Source organism: Molossus molossus, unplaced genomic scaffold (assembly GCF_014108415.1).
Source record: "Molossus molossus isolate mMolMol1 unplaced genomic scaffold, mMolMol1.p scaffold_m16_p_18, whole genome shotgun sequence".
Lineage (NCBI taxonomy): Eukaryota > Metazoa > Chordata > Mammalia > Chiroptera > Molossidae > Molossus > Molossus molossus.
This window is the reverse complement of record NW_023425353.1, coordinates 62,431,190-62,445,865: the sequence shown is the minus strand read 5'-3', so window position 1 is coordinate 62,445,865 and position 14,676 is coordinate 62,431,190. Positions and strand designations below refer to the sequence as shown.

At 43.8% G+C, this 14,676-nt stretch overlaps 1 protein-coding gene and 2 non-coding genes across 3 annotated transcripts in view; 2 read left to right on the top strand and 1 right to left on the bottom strand.

The window, feature by feature from the left end:
* The window catches only part of KIF9 (kinesin family member 9), a 47,786-nt gene extending 39,598 nt beyond the window's left edge, over positions 1-8,188 (top strand). The window contains exons 18-21 of the mRNA XM_036267217.1: positions 3,415-3,591; positions 3,881-3,996; positions 4,383-4,487; positions 7,880-8,188. Of these exons, the coding sequence (XP_036123110.1) occupies positions 3,415-3,591; positions 3,881-3,996; positions 4,383-4,487; positions 7,880-7,930 (449 nt within the window). The 3' untranslated portion in view covers positions 7,931-8,188. The remainder of the gene's footprint in view (positions 1-3,414; positions 3,592-3,880; positions 3,997-4,382; positions 4,488-7,879) is intronic.
* LOC118633700 lies at positions 1,590-1,699 on the bottom strand. The gene has a single exon (XR_004960243.1). It is a non-coding gene; the product is annotated as a U6 spliceosomal RNA (small nuclear RNA).
* Positions 8,189-14,559: 6,371 nt separating the features above from the next.
* LOC118633652 lies at positions 14,560-14,676 on the top strand. The gene has a single exon (XR_004960210.1). It is a non-coding gene; the product is annotated as a small nucleolar RNA SNORA32 (small nucleolar RNA).

Genomic DNA, 14,676 nt, shown 5'->3' with positions numbered 1-14,676 from the left:
GCAGAGGACTCATCTGGGAGGGCTGATGAAGTGTAGGTTCCCAGGCCTCAACCAGTGGTTCTGACTTAGTAGATCTGTAGCAGGGCCCAGAACCTGTATTTTAATTAGTGGCCATCCCAACCTGAAGGCCAGTGGTTCAGACACCACACTCTTGTTCACATCCTGGCTTGGTCCCATTGTCTTTTTTCAGACAGGGCACACCAAAGGTCATTGGGCTTTCCCTTGCCAAATCACAATGCCATTCTAGACTAGCCTTCATGAATGAGCTCACTGATGACCTGGGACATCTCTAGATGTCACTTGGTTTATTTCTGCAGGTCAGGTGGATCATCTCACTCACAGGGTACGTTTTACTCATTCACTTCTCAGAGAGTAACTTTATTTCCAAGTTCTTGGTGCCACTGCACTCATACCCTATTGACCAACCACAAAACACTATTCCAGAGGGCAAAGCTCTCCTTGGGTCTGGGAAACGGGAATGTGGATGATGGTGGCACCAGACATGCCCCCACCCACAAGCTCCAGGGTGAAGGCCTTACAGGACCAGCAAACACTTCTTTGTCCCCTATGCCCACATCTCCTTTGAATATACAATCCCTTATTAAACACTTACATATTTTAAATAATATATATATCATTTACTCCTAAACATACCTGAAAATGGATATTTTTAAAGGATGAGATGAAAAAGAAATAAACTATTTTTAAATATTTAAAAATTTATCTATCAGTATAAAAAAAACATTTTTGCCCTGGCTTGTTTGGCTTATCGGATGGAGCATCAGCCCGCAGACCAGGGGGTCGCAGATTTGATTACAGTTGGGGGCATGTGTCTTGGTTGCTGTTTGATCCCCAGCCTTGGTTGGGGTTGTGCCAGGGGCGGCTGGTCTGTGTTTCTCTCTCTCTCTCCCTCCCTCCCACTCTATCTGAAAGTCAGTGGAAAAGTATCCTCAGGTGAGGATTTCAAAAAAAATTTTTTTTTTGCTCTTTCCTGCCCAAAGCAGTTTTTTTCCCATTGGTTGTTATGAAATGAAATGCCTTTATCACCCAGCCAGTGTGGCTCAGTGGATTGAGCATGGTCCCATGGACTGAGAGGTCCTGGTTGGATTCCTGGTCAGGGCACATGGCTGTGTTACTGGCTCGATCCCCAGTGGGGGGGCGTGCAGAAGGCAGCCAATCGACGTTTCTCTCTCATATAGATGTTTTTATCTCTCTCTCCTTTCCTCTCTCTCTAAAAAAAAAATCAATAAAATATATTTTTTTAAAAAGGAATGCCTTTATCTTGAAGGGACAGATCAAGTAAATGTATTTGTTTATTTTCTCTCTCTCTCTCTCTCTCTCTTTTATCCTCACCGGAGGATATTTTTCCATTTTTAGTTCAGATAGAGTGAGAGGGAGAGAGAGGAAGAGAGAGAGGGAGAGAGAGAGAGAAACATCGATGTGAAAGGGACACATCGAGTGGCTGCCACCCGCACAACCCAACCAGGGCCAGGGACAAACTGCAACCGAGGTACATGCCCTTAGCGGGAACTGAACCCGGGTCTCTCCGGACCGCAGGCCAATGCTCAAACTGGCCAGGGCTATTTTCTCTCTTAATGGAATGCTTCACAAATTTGCATGTCATCCTTGTTCAGGGGCAATGCTAATCTTCTCTGTATCATTCCAATTTTTTTAGTACATGTGCTGCCGAAGTGAGCACTTAAGTAAATTTATTTTTTAAAATATCTGCTGGGTACCTTGATTGACAGCTACTTATTAGCTTGGAAAGGTCAGCAAATTTAGAACATTATTTAGTTTTTTGTGAAAGAAAAATTACAAATCATCTTAAATTTTTTTCTTGGAGATACTCAGAGAACCCCTGGGTAGTAACCAAGATGTTCAGAGATACCCCTATCTCACAGAGTCCTGTAAAGACTCTACTCTGTAAGGATTTGTGTGTATCCAATTGAGAACCTCAGGGACATCCCAAAGCACACAGACCAGGTCACTCTGCACTGAAGGCGAGGGAGCTGGTGAAGGTGACTCTGGACCAACCACCACTCCAGGCACCTTGACACCTTGAATGGGGGTCCTTGCCTCTCCATTAATGGTGTCAGTGACATGTAACATGTCCTACTTTTCCTCAGGAAACACCATTTGAGATGCTAATGTTTTCCTCAGCACCTGGGGACTGCCTCATGCACCCCAGCTTCACACCTCAGTCACATGCAGACTCACTTTCCAGGGGTCATAGGGTGGAAGTTTCCCCCTCTGGGGTTGTTGCCATGACACCTTTGCTGAGCTTTCAAGGGGCCGTGGGCAGTGGACAGCTGGGCAAGTGGCTCCATAGACCATGTTCTTTTTTTTTTTTTCTTTATTGATTTTAGAGAGAGGAAGGGAGAGGGAGAGAGAGATAGAAACATCAATGAGAGAGAACATCCATGGGCCGCCTCCTGCATGCCTCCTGCATGCCCTGACTACGAATTGAACCCATGACCTCTTGGTGTATGGGTTGATGCTCAACCTCTGAGCCACACCGGCTGGGCAATGTTATTTTATCTTAACCCAACAACCCTCATTGAACTCACAGACCTGAAAGGTCCATACAAAGAGACCGTGAATGGAGGAGATGACTAATAGCAAAACTGACTCCTCTCCTCCTGGAGCCTCTGACAGCTATTCGATATGATTAGATGTTCAGTTGTCTCCAACAAGAAGGTAGCTGATGAATGTTCAAATAATCAAGAAGACAATTTGCATGCACTGTTATTAATAAGAAACCTTGCCCAAGTGCCTTGTGGAACTAGCCAGTGATGGCAGTTTGTGTATATAATTTACAAAAAAGGTAAACATCCATATAATAGAGGTGCTACTGAGTATTTTTGACTGATAGGGTTTAAGATAAAAATAAATGTGGAACCCTGGCCGGTTTGGCTCAGCATTTAGAGCGTCGCCTGTGGACCAGAGAATCCCGGGTTTGGTTCCCGCTAAGGGAACATACCTTGGTTACAATTTGTCCCCGTCCCGGTTGGGGTCATGTGGGTGGCAGCCACTCAGTGTGTCTCTCTCACATTGATGTTTCTCTCTTTCTCTCCCTCCCACTCTATCTGAAGATAAATGCAAAAATGTCCTTGGGTGAGGATAAAAAACAAAACAAAATGTGGAGCATGGGCTATTTCTACCCCCTATCCCGCCCACTCCTCCTGTTTATCCTAGAAATGCCAACGTAGCCCTCTGATCTGAACTCCTTCTCCCCGTGAGACATATCCTGGTAGCCTGGCATCCCTGTGCTTTGCTCATCGCCATTTGGTGCCCCAGCCTTTCCTCTTGTTTCTTTTCTTGTGTCTTGCCACACTCTCCCCTCTTTCTGGACCACCTTCCTCCCCTCACCACAGGTGGGCACCTTATTCCCTGACCTTTTCCATCCTCTTACAGGAGAGTATGAGAAGAAGGGGCTGATTATCATCGATGAGGAGGAATTCCTGCTGATCCTGAAGCTTAAAGACCTCAAGAAGCAGTACCGTACAGAGTATCAGGACCTGCGTGACCTCAGGGCTGAGATCCAGTACTGCCAGCACCTGGTGGATCAGTGTCGCCACCGCCTGCTCACGGGTGTGCCATTTGGCATGGTTGGCTGGCCATCTGAGGTTCTGGGAGGAACAGGGCAGGGCTGCCACCCGAGTTCTAGAAGCAGCTTCAAAGCTCTCTGGCAGAGCCAGGGGCCAGGCAGGGGCTTCAGATGTTTGTTTCCAGGACTTTGTGGGCAGGAGACAGAGACAGGAAAGGGTGAGACCCTGGAGCAGGAAGTGGCAAGGGGAACCTGTGACAAACACACAGCCTTTACCTCCTTCCTCAGGGACTCCCACACACCTCACAGTGCTGTCTCACCTCCTCCTTACAGAATTTGATATCTGGTACAATGAGTCCTTCTTCATCCCCGAGGACATGCAGATAGCACTGAAGTCAGGTAGCAGCATTCGGCCAGGCATGGTGCCTGCCAGCAGGATTGTGTCTCTGGTGAGTGGCATAAGGTCAGGGGTGGGGATGATGGGTGAGCATGGGGCAGTAGGCAGTGCCCCTTGTCTTCTGTTCTTCCCACAAACATGGCAATGTATGGGCTGCTCTCAGCCTCTCTCAGGGCTGCCCAGGCAGGTGGGAAGCTACAGGTCTCTGACCAGTTATCGAGGATGGGGCTACAGATAATAACCACTTACTGCTGCCACCCTTTTGGGTGACTCAGCCTAGCCAGGTGGCAGTTACAGGGTGTCTGTGATGATTCTGGCAAACATGGGCCTGAGAGTTTGTGAGCTACCATGAGTGGGAATTTGCAAACCCAGCAAGGGGCTTCCCTAATACCCACCACAAGCCTTGTCAGGATGAATCCTGAGTTGGGCCTCCCCTAGGGAGAAGATGACCAGGACAAGTTCAGCCAGCTGCAGCAGACCATGCTCCCTAAGAGCCCTGATTCCATCTCCTTCTACAATGCCAAAGTCAAGACGGAACAGAAGGTAACTTGGGGGGTTCATGTCTCCAGGAAGTCAGGGCTTCAGGGACCTCATTAGTAGGACACCTAGGACCACACTCTCCACTTTAGAAAGGCAGAGGAGGAATATGCCAGCTCAGGGAGATCGAGTCACCCAGAGTTAGTGGGTATCTTCTGCCAGCTCCAGAGTCCTGGGGCTATCCAATAAAGGCCCCACAGGCCATGGCCAGGCCCAGACAGGGCTGATGATTACTAAGCCTGCCCATGTGAATCATCTCTTTGTCTGGTGTATCCATGCTGTATACACTACCCACCTGTTAGTCACTTAGTAGCCATTTTCTTTATCAGTTTGACTGTCATGGTATCACAGTGCTTCTGTTCAAGTCATCTTATTTTATTTAATAATGGCCTCAAAGAATAAGAGCAGTGATGCTGGCAATTTGGATATTGCCAAAGAGAAGCTGTAAAGTGCTTCCTTTAAGTAAAGAAAAAAAACAACATGTGTGTGTGTGTGTGGTTCAGTACTATCTGCAATTTCAGGCATCTTTGGGGGTCTTAAAACATCCCCTGCAGATAAGTCGGGACCACTGCACCATTGCATTGGGAATTAAGACTTCAACTTAGCTCTGGCCAGGTAGCTCGGTTGGTTAGAGTGTTGTCCTGATGTGTCATGGTTGTGGGTTCGATCCCCGGTCAGGGTACATACAAGAATCAACCTATGAATGAAATGCATAAATGAGTGGAACAAATTGATGTTTCTTTTTCTCTCTCTCTCTCCCTCCCTCCCTCCCTCTCTCTAAAATCAATAAATTTAATAAAAATATTTTTTAGCCCTGGCCAGTTTGGCTCAGCAGTTGGAGTGTCAGCCTGCGGTCCAGAGAGACCCAGGTTCGGTTCCCGCAAAGGGCATGTATCTCGGTTGCAGTTTGTCCTCGGCCCTGGATGGGTCATGCAGGTGGCAGCCACTCAATGTGCCCCTTTCATGTCGATGTTTCTCTCTCTCTTCCTCTCTTTCCCTCCCACTCTATCTGAACAAAAAATAGAAAAATGTCTTCTGGTGAAGATGAAAAAAAAATATATATATATTTTTTAAAAAAGACTTCAACATATCATTTGGGGTAACACAAACAATCTATAAATGGAGGTACATGCTGTTGCTTTGTTCCACTGTTGGTGAGGTTAATTTTGATCAATTGGTTCAGGTCATCCTGTATTTTGAGTAAGAGGACAAAAGATCTTTGGCTTTAGAGAAATAGCTTCAAAAATATCATTGCTTATTATAAATTATTTTAAACTTGCTATAACTGGTACAAGTTACTTCAAGATCATTGAAACGGTGAACCAAAATGATTTGCATGGTTACCACCATGAATTTCTTTCTTGATATTCTAGACAAACTTGTATTTTCTTTAATTACTTTCAAGGTCTCAGGTAACATTTAAATTCTAAATCATTCGATGAGAATCTGCATGTGTACAGGTCAATATTATATTCTCTCACTATCCCCCAGTATCTAGGAGAACTCTCTACATTGGACACTTTTTTATTTGAGACATGCCCATGCACAAACTTTTTGTGCATATATATTGCATTTGAAACCTTCTATTTTATATTTATTTAAACCTTTCACATATATTATTACAAATAAAATATATAGGATTAATGTCAAGGTCAAAATGTTTCCTGTGTTGCTGAATCTCTCTCATGGTGGCTTCTATTGTGTGTGTGTGTTTAAATCATAACCTCATACTTGTTTTCTTAAAATATTTTTTCTTCATTGACTTAGAGAGAGAAAGGGAAAGGGAGAGAGAGATAGAAACATTGATGAGAGAGAACATTGATTGGCTGCCTCCTGCATGCCCCCCACTGGGGATTGGGCCCACAACCTGGGCATGTGCCCTGACCAGGAACCCCTTGGTGCATGGGCTGATGCTCAACCACTGAGCCACATTGGCTGGGCCATAAGCTCATATTTGATGGAACTTAAGCTCTGAAGTCCTGAGTGCACAAGTTGAAACTACTTTCTTCCTAAAAGTGTTTGCATTGCTTTTGCAGCTAACCATGGGGCATTACCAACCCAGGACCATTTTAATCTTTTTCAAGAATTCCAACTTGATAAGGGATTAATATCCAAAACATATAGAGAATTCCTAAAATTCTACAACCCCAAAACAAAACCCAATTCAAAAATGGTCAAAAGACTTGAATACATATTTCTCCAAAGAAGACATACAAATGGACAATAAGCACATAAATAGATGCTCAATATCACAAATCATTAGGGAAAGGCAAATCAAAACTACAATGAAATACCACCTCACACCCATGACTACTCTCAAAGGAACAGAAATAACAAGTGTTGGTGAGAATGTGGAATACTTGGAACCTTTGTGTGCTGTTTGTGGGAGTGTTAAATGGTATAGCCACTAAGTGAAATAGGCCAGTTACAAAAAGACAAATACTATATGATTCCACTTATATTATGTACTTAGAATAGTCAAAATCATAGAGACAGAAAGTAGAGTGAGTGGTGGTTGCTAGGGTCATGGGGAGGGAGGAATGGAGAATCATTGTGCAATGGGGACAGAGATTTATATTTACAAGTTGAAAAGAGTTATAGGGATGGATGGTGGTAATGTTTAAACAGCATTATGAATATATTTAATACCACTTAAAATAAGGTTAAGATGGTAAATTTTGTATGTATTTTACCACAATAAAAAAAAAATTGCTAATGTAAGAACTTTGGCTTTAGTTCCCCAACCTTGTGGGGAATCTAGGATTCATCTACATGTTCCAAATGGTTTTTAGCATTTGCTTGCTCACTGCTCACTGTTTCTGTTCACTTTTTCCACCTACTTTCTGGGAGCCTAAGAGTGTTTTAAAAGAGTAGGATTCATGAACATGTAGTTAATTTGCAGAGGAAGAGTCCTTCAGAGTACATGGGCCCCACCCCTCTGGAGATAGAACGCTTTTCTTTTCTTTTTGAACCTAATTCTCGTCAGAAACTCAAGTGGGCCCTTGAAACATGCCTGCCATTAAAAAAATGTTTTTAATTTAGTTATTGAGAGAGGGAGAGAGAGAGAGGTCGATTGTTGTTACACTTATTTATGCATTCATTGGTTGATTCTTGTATGTGCCCTGACTGGAGATTGAACCCACAACCTATGTGCACTGGGATGACGCTGACCAACTAAACTACCTGGCCAGGGCCTTTAAAAAGTTTTACACAGGTTCTTTTGGATAAAAGAATGGAACATTATTTCTCACAGAATTGGGGCTAGTCAGAGGGGATCCTTGTCCCAAAACTATGATGTTTGCAGGAGTAATGATGGGGTGGATGTAGGTTGCATGGCTTCTGAGTGCAAGTCTGCACCTCCTAATCAATTCCTGTTTTCTCCCCTTTCCTGTGTCCAGCACAGTTACTTGAAAACTATGATGAGCTTCCAGCAGGCACATAGAAAGTAGGGACTCACTGACAGTGCCTTAAAGGACAAGACTCCAGCAACCCCTGCCTGCTCTAGTGGAGCTGCTGAACCACCTGCCCACAGTTCCAACCAGTCTGCTCCACAACTGGGGCCCAGCTCAGAGAACACACAATGGCCTGCCTTCCAGGAGGAACATCCTTCAGACGACACCCTTGCTTATCTTCACAGAACACTTTTGGTTTCAATTCGCTGACTTATATGCAGGGGCAAGATAAAAATAATTTTATAGTCTGGACTTACAGTGCTTATCCAAGAACTTTGTTTTATTTCCTTTCTGGGAGGATGTCAAAACTGAGTGTTCAGTAAGAATGTGAAAAAGTAGCTCAGCCAGGCTCCTCCTGGCACGCCTTTGTCCCACTGGTCAGCCTCTTTCCTTTCCTGAATGGACATCCTGGGGGTGAGTGGTTCTGAGGAGTCCTGGTTCTCACCGCTCCCTTAGACTCAGGTTTTCTCAGAGCATCCTCTCTGTATTCCTGAGCCAGAGAAGGCAGGAGGCCAGGCCCTCCTTCCTCAGCAGCCAGAGATGACCGAGCTAGGTAGAAATGGCTGAAAGGAAGATTTTTATCTCAAAATAAGAAGAGCCTTAAAAAGAGAGCAGTCCTACCATGAAGTTAGCAGCAAGAGCCCCACAGTGGGAGGCTGTCTGGAGAGGAGGTTGCAGAACCTGAACCAGATGGAAAGTTGAACTGGATGGCATCAGTCCAATCAAAGACCCATGACTATGTTCTTCAAGCCATCAATGAGCAGATGGATGGGGGTTTTGTTGACCGGAGAGAGCAAAGAGGCTTTCCTTGAGGTCTCTGCCCTCTCTCCTGTCCAACTCCTTTCTCTTTAAAAAGTTTTGTCAATTACAGTTTATATTCGATATTATTTTATATTGGTTTCAGGTGTACCAGCCCCTTTGCCTTTCATTGACTGATATATAATGGTCTTAAAACAGCTTTTATTTATTTATTTATTTATTTATTTATTTATTTATTTATTTATTTTTTATCCTCACCCGAGGACATTTTCCCATTTTTTGTTCAGATAGAGTGGGAGGGAGAGAGAGGGAGAGAAAGAGAAACATCGACGTGAAAGGAACACATCGAGTGGCTGCCACCCACACGACCAACCAGGGCCGGGGACAAACTGCAACCGAGGTACATGCCCTTAGTGGGAACCAAATCCCAGTCTCTCTGGACCGCAGGCCAATGCTCTAACCGCTGACCCAAACCGACCAGGGCTTGAAACAGCTTTTAGAGCAGTGGTTCTCAACCTGTGGGTCACGACCCCTTTGGGGGTCAAATGACCCTTTCACAGGGGTCGCCTAAGACTTAACAGTAGCAAAATTATAGTTATGAAGTAGCAACAAAAATAATTTTATGGTTGGGAGTCACCACAACATGAGGAACTGTATTAAAGGGTCGTGGCATTAGGAAGGTTGAGAACCACTGTTTTAGAGACACGTAATGTGCCAAGGCTCCCAGAGCAGCTTTGAAGTATGGGGACTGTCACTGACAAGCACTAATGGTGTGCACACAGCCCTATTGGTCAGTTCTTAGTTTCTTTTGATTGTGGCCAAAGAGGCAGTCTGCCCAGGCTCTGCTCACCCTCCCAGCTATTTGAGGTCTTGGGCAGAGGATGCTGATTATTTTTCTTTTTGACTGCCTCTGTCCTTACCAGGACTTGTTTGGAGTTCCTGGGTCTTTGGGAGCATCTCAGCAAACAGGACATGGCAAACGGGATACATCATCTTGTAGGGGCCACCATTTGTGGCATTACCAACACCCCTTCCCTTTATTCCCCATCACTGGCTGGAATGGCATCTGGCATGCTAGACATCCCTCCACAGAGTTTCTGGACAGCCAGTCCTAGGACCTGCTGGCAGTGGCAGTTGGTCACATGTCTCTAGCTCACTCATCACCATATAGGGCCTCTGTGGTCAGTTCTGGCACAAACTGAAACAAGTATTCATCTGTGAGCAGAGCCACAGGAATAAGCCAGAATGGTGCTCAGTAGATCATCTCCCACACAAGCTCCTCACAGGAGCAGATACTTCCAACATGACAGGGAGGTAGGGGGCAATGTGTCCACTCAAATGGGACTATTGTTTTAGAAAGTAGTTTATGCTGAGCTAATCTATCAAAATCACCCCTGAATAGACTTCCTATTCCATGATGAGACAGATAAAATAATCTGAAATCACTCCTTTTACAAAGAGATGTTAATGGTTAAAGTATAAAATTATTTTTTAAATTTATTTTTGTTATAGATATTTCTCCTTTTCTCCCCACTGACACCTTCCTCCCGATCCTGCCCCCTCTAGTATAAAATTATTATTATTAATATTTTTAATCCTCACCCGAGGACATTTTTGCATTTATCTTCAATAAATGAGTGGGAAGGAGGAAGGGAGGAAGAGAGAGAGAGAAACATTGACTTGAGAGAGATGTTTGCCACCCACACGACCCCAACCGAGGCCAGGGACAAACGACGACCAAGGTACGTGCCTTTAGCAGTAACCGAACCCAGGACTCTCTGGTCCTCGAGCTGACGCTCTAACCACTGAGAAAAACCGTCCAGGGCTAACATTATTTTAAGTGCAAAGCTAAATTTACAGGAATGAAAGGGAACTGTTAGCAGCTGGAGAGCTGAGAACCAGAGTGGCCTGCATATGAACTGGCTGTGGCTGCTAGGGATGGGGAAAAGGTGTGAGTGGTGTTGCTCTTGAGCGTTAATGTCAACGTAAGTATGAGAAATAAGACTTTGACCTATGCCCCATAGGAAGTTGGAAATGGGACACCCCTGCATAAAGTTGGCACCCTGAAGGCTTCATCCTTGATGTAGAGGTGAGCTATAAAAAGTTCCTCCACTGGCATGGAGAAATAACAAGGAAACTTTCCCCAAGGATAAGGGGTCACAGATCCTGTGAGAATTTGTAACCATGCACAGGTTTGGGATTCAAATTTACACTGTGTGGTCCAGGAACCACCGGGCTGAGGAATTTAGCATAAAAATTAGCCCAAGGCTGCCCGGCTGGTGTGGCTCAGGGTTGAGCATCAACCCATGCACAAAGAGGTTGCTGGTTTGATTCCTAGACAGGGCACATGCCCAGGTTGTGGGCCAAATCCCCAGTGGGGGGCATGCAGGGGGCAGTCAATCGATGTTCTCTCTCATCGATGTTTCTATTTCCCCATCTCCCTTCTTCTCTCTCTAAAATCAATAAAGAAAAAATTTTTTAAAAATAATTAGTCCAAGGCTGAAATAGCTAGTAGAATAAAAACAAAACGAAACAAAAACTACTGTATCTGCCCTTTATCTAGCAATACAGCATTCCCACAAAGACCTAGTAAACACTACCTCCAAAGAGTAAACACACACATACATGCAGGCACACGTATGTGTACATGTGCATGTGTGTGTGCAGAAACAACCTATCATGGAGGCACAATGTAAGTAGGATCAGACTTATAAGAACTTCAGTTAACAAGTTATTGAATAAAGACTACACAATATATATTTTTGTTTTTAATAAATACAAAAGTAATAATACAAATATAATAAAGGGTACCAAAATAGATTACAGATATTTTAAAAAGCAGAATTTCTAGGAATGAAGAAAATATAGTTCTAAAAGTTAAAATGATGGACTAGAAACAGTAAAAGAGAGAATCAGTGACCTGGATGTTAGATCTGAAGTAACTGCCAAGAATTGCAGTTTGGAGGGATGAAGAGAGAGAAAACTGAAAGCACAGATAAGAGACATAATGGGCAGAAAGAGAAGATCTGGGATACATCTAATCACAGACACAAAGGAGATAATAGGGAGATCACTATCTTCGTGATCTCATCCAATCTGTGGCTTTAAACATCATCCATATGCCAACTCTCAATTTTATATATCTAGCCTATACTGCTTTCCTGAACTCTAATCCTGCATAGCCAGCTGCTCACTTGGCATCTCCACTTGATTATCTATTAAGATATCTACAAATCAACATGTTTAGAACTAAATGCCTAATTGCATCCCCCAGCCCTCACCCCCAACATGTTCTATCCACAGCCTTCTTTATCTCAGCCCAATTGTTCAGGCTAAAACCTTTAATTTTGTACTTGACTCCTTTCTTCCTGTCACATCCTACATCAAATCTGTCAAGAAATTCCGTGGATTTAACCTTTCTACTATATTAAAAATCTGACTACTTCTTACCATTTTTACTTCCCCTATCCTGATCTAAGCCACTATCATTTCTTTTCTAGATATTGCAACAGCTTCCTAACTGTGTCCTTGCTCTCTTACAGTCTATTTCCAGAACAGCAGCCTGGTTGATCCTTTTGAAATGTAATTTAGATCACATCATATCTCTTGTCAAACTTTTAATGGCTCATATTTCTCTCAGAGTGAAACCCAAGTCCTTAAAACAGCTCACTAGGCCCTACATGATCTTGCCTCCTATGACTTTACTCTTCTCTACTCTTCTCCTGGTGCACTGCTCTGGTCACACGGGCCTTATTAGTTTCCCTCAAACATGCCAGGCAGCTCTTGCCTCAGGACCTTTGCACTGGCTGTTCCCTCAGCCTGAAATATTCTTCCCCAGATGTCCACATGACTCACTCCCTTTTTTTTTTTTTTTTGTTTAAATGTTTTTTCTTTATTGATTTGAGAGAGAGAGGAAGGGAGAGGGAGAGATAGAAATATCGATGAGAGAGAACATCGATTGGCTGCCTCCTGCATGCCCCCCCACTGGGATTGGCCCACAACCTGGGCATGTGCCCTGACCGGAAACCGAACCAACGACCTCTTGGTGCATGGGTCTACGCTCAACCACTGAGCCACACCGGTGGGGCCACTCCCTCACTTTCTTCAAGTCATTACTTAAATGTCACCTTCTGTAGCAGAAGCTATCATGCCTTGACTGGTACTTGGAACTCCTGCTAATGGCTTCCTCCTGAAAGCATCTGCAACGTTCTACATAAAGGCTTTTTCAATCATATGTACTTTTTCAAGTGCTGCAAAGTGGGCCCAAATGCCAGGGAGTTAACACCTTTAGGAGCAATCCTCAACCAATGAGTCGATGGATGAGTACTCTAATCTCCTCTCCCTTGGGTGGGATAATTCTGAGTCATGTTCTCCACTATTTCCTGGGACTTCCCAGTATGAATACAAATTCACATATATAAATGGAACTAAGGGAAAAAATAGTTGCTATATTGAGTTAATGGGATTGTCAATGAATGTAAAATTTTTAAAGTTGTCTTAATATTTTTATTACTATATATTTTAACAGTATAATTAAAAGGATAAGGTTGAACCAATATAGCACCCAAGTTTTTTTTCTGAAGTTCTGAGATTCAAGGTAGAACAAAAAGCTCTGGATAGTCCTCCCTGTCTTCCATAATCTTTAATCTGAAGGGCTCAGACACATCTGTTGCTATTTCCTCTGTCACTGCATCAAGGTTCCAGTCCACGTGCCCCATCACAGATGAGCCCAGGAAGTCTCACTCTGAACTTAACTGTTGATCAGCAGGCTGCACTTTTCTGAGGCAATACAATATAGGGATAGAACACAGGTGTTGGGCTGAGACATCCAAGTTTATTTATTTATTTTTCTTTATTGATTTTTTTGAGAGAGAGGGAGAGGGAGAGAAAGATAGCAACATTGATGAGAGAGAACTTCGACTGGCTGCCTCCTGCATGTCTCCCACTGAGGGTTTAGCTTATGACCTGGGCATGTGCCCTGACCAGGAATTGAACCAGCAACCTCTTGGTGCATGGGTTGATGCTCAACCACTGAGCCACACTGGCCGGGCGAGACATCCAAGTTTAAATCGGGACTCTATATCACACTGGCATGGACCCTGGGCAAGTTGTCCAATATCCCTGCTTTCCTTTCCTAATGTGTAAAGCAATAATTAATCCTGGGGCTCTGTGAAATGAAGGAATTAATGTATGTCTAGTGCACAGCAGGACCTCAATCAACTGAAACTGCCATGACAGTTACAATAACTATAATAATAAAGATATCAATGTGCATTACATTTGATAGATGGTGAGCAAACATACATATACACACATACACCCCAACCAAAGTGGGATTTTGGATTTGAAAAAGCACCATTCAGACTGACATTACCTTTCTCCAATTAATTCTGACTGTGATGGCTTTTTAAGACCAATCTAAAAATTGACAGAAGTAGCTACTAAAAATATACCCAGTGCTATCCTGGGCAGTGTTACTGGAGGTCAGGTGTCTTGGGTCAAGGAAGTAGTAGTTCCACTGCTGACCACATCTGCCAGGTCACACTTGTAACTTCATGCTGGGGGCTAAAGGCAGTGTTTTAAGTGGACAAACTCCCCAGGGGAGTGTGACTGGCATCACAAGAGGCTCTGAAAACCCTGTCAAGCAAGGAATAATCACAGAAACTAGGGACATTCCATCTGAGAAGTCCAAATAGAACATTTTCTGTCATTTTGGGAGGAAAAAATGGGACAAGAGTTTTCTGTTCTGGAATGGATGGTCTTGATGCAAACTGGGTATGTAATACCTGGAGGATGCAAGCATTGTCTGGGCAGCCCCAGTCAAGATCTATGTGAGAGAAACCAGAAGAAATATCTTAGACGCCTCTAGGTTCCTTTTAAATCTAAATCCTGTGATTCTATTGTAGTGGACATGACCACAGAATATTTTCCCACTAGGTTTTCTTTCTGCTATGTTGGTAGCATTCAGCCCACTGGGAACATTT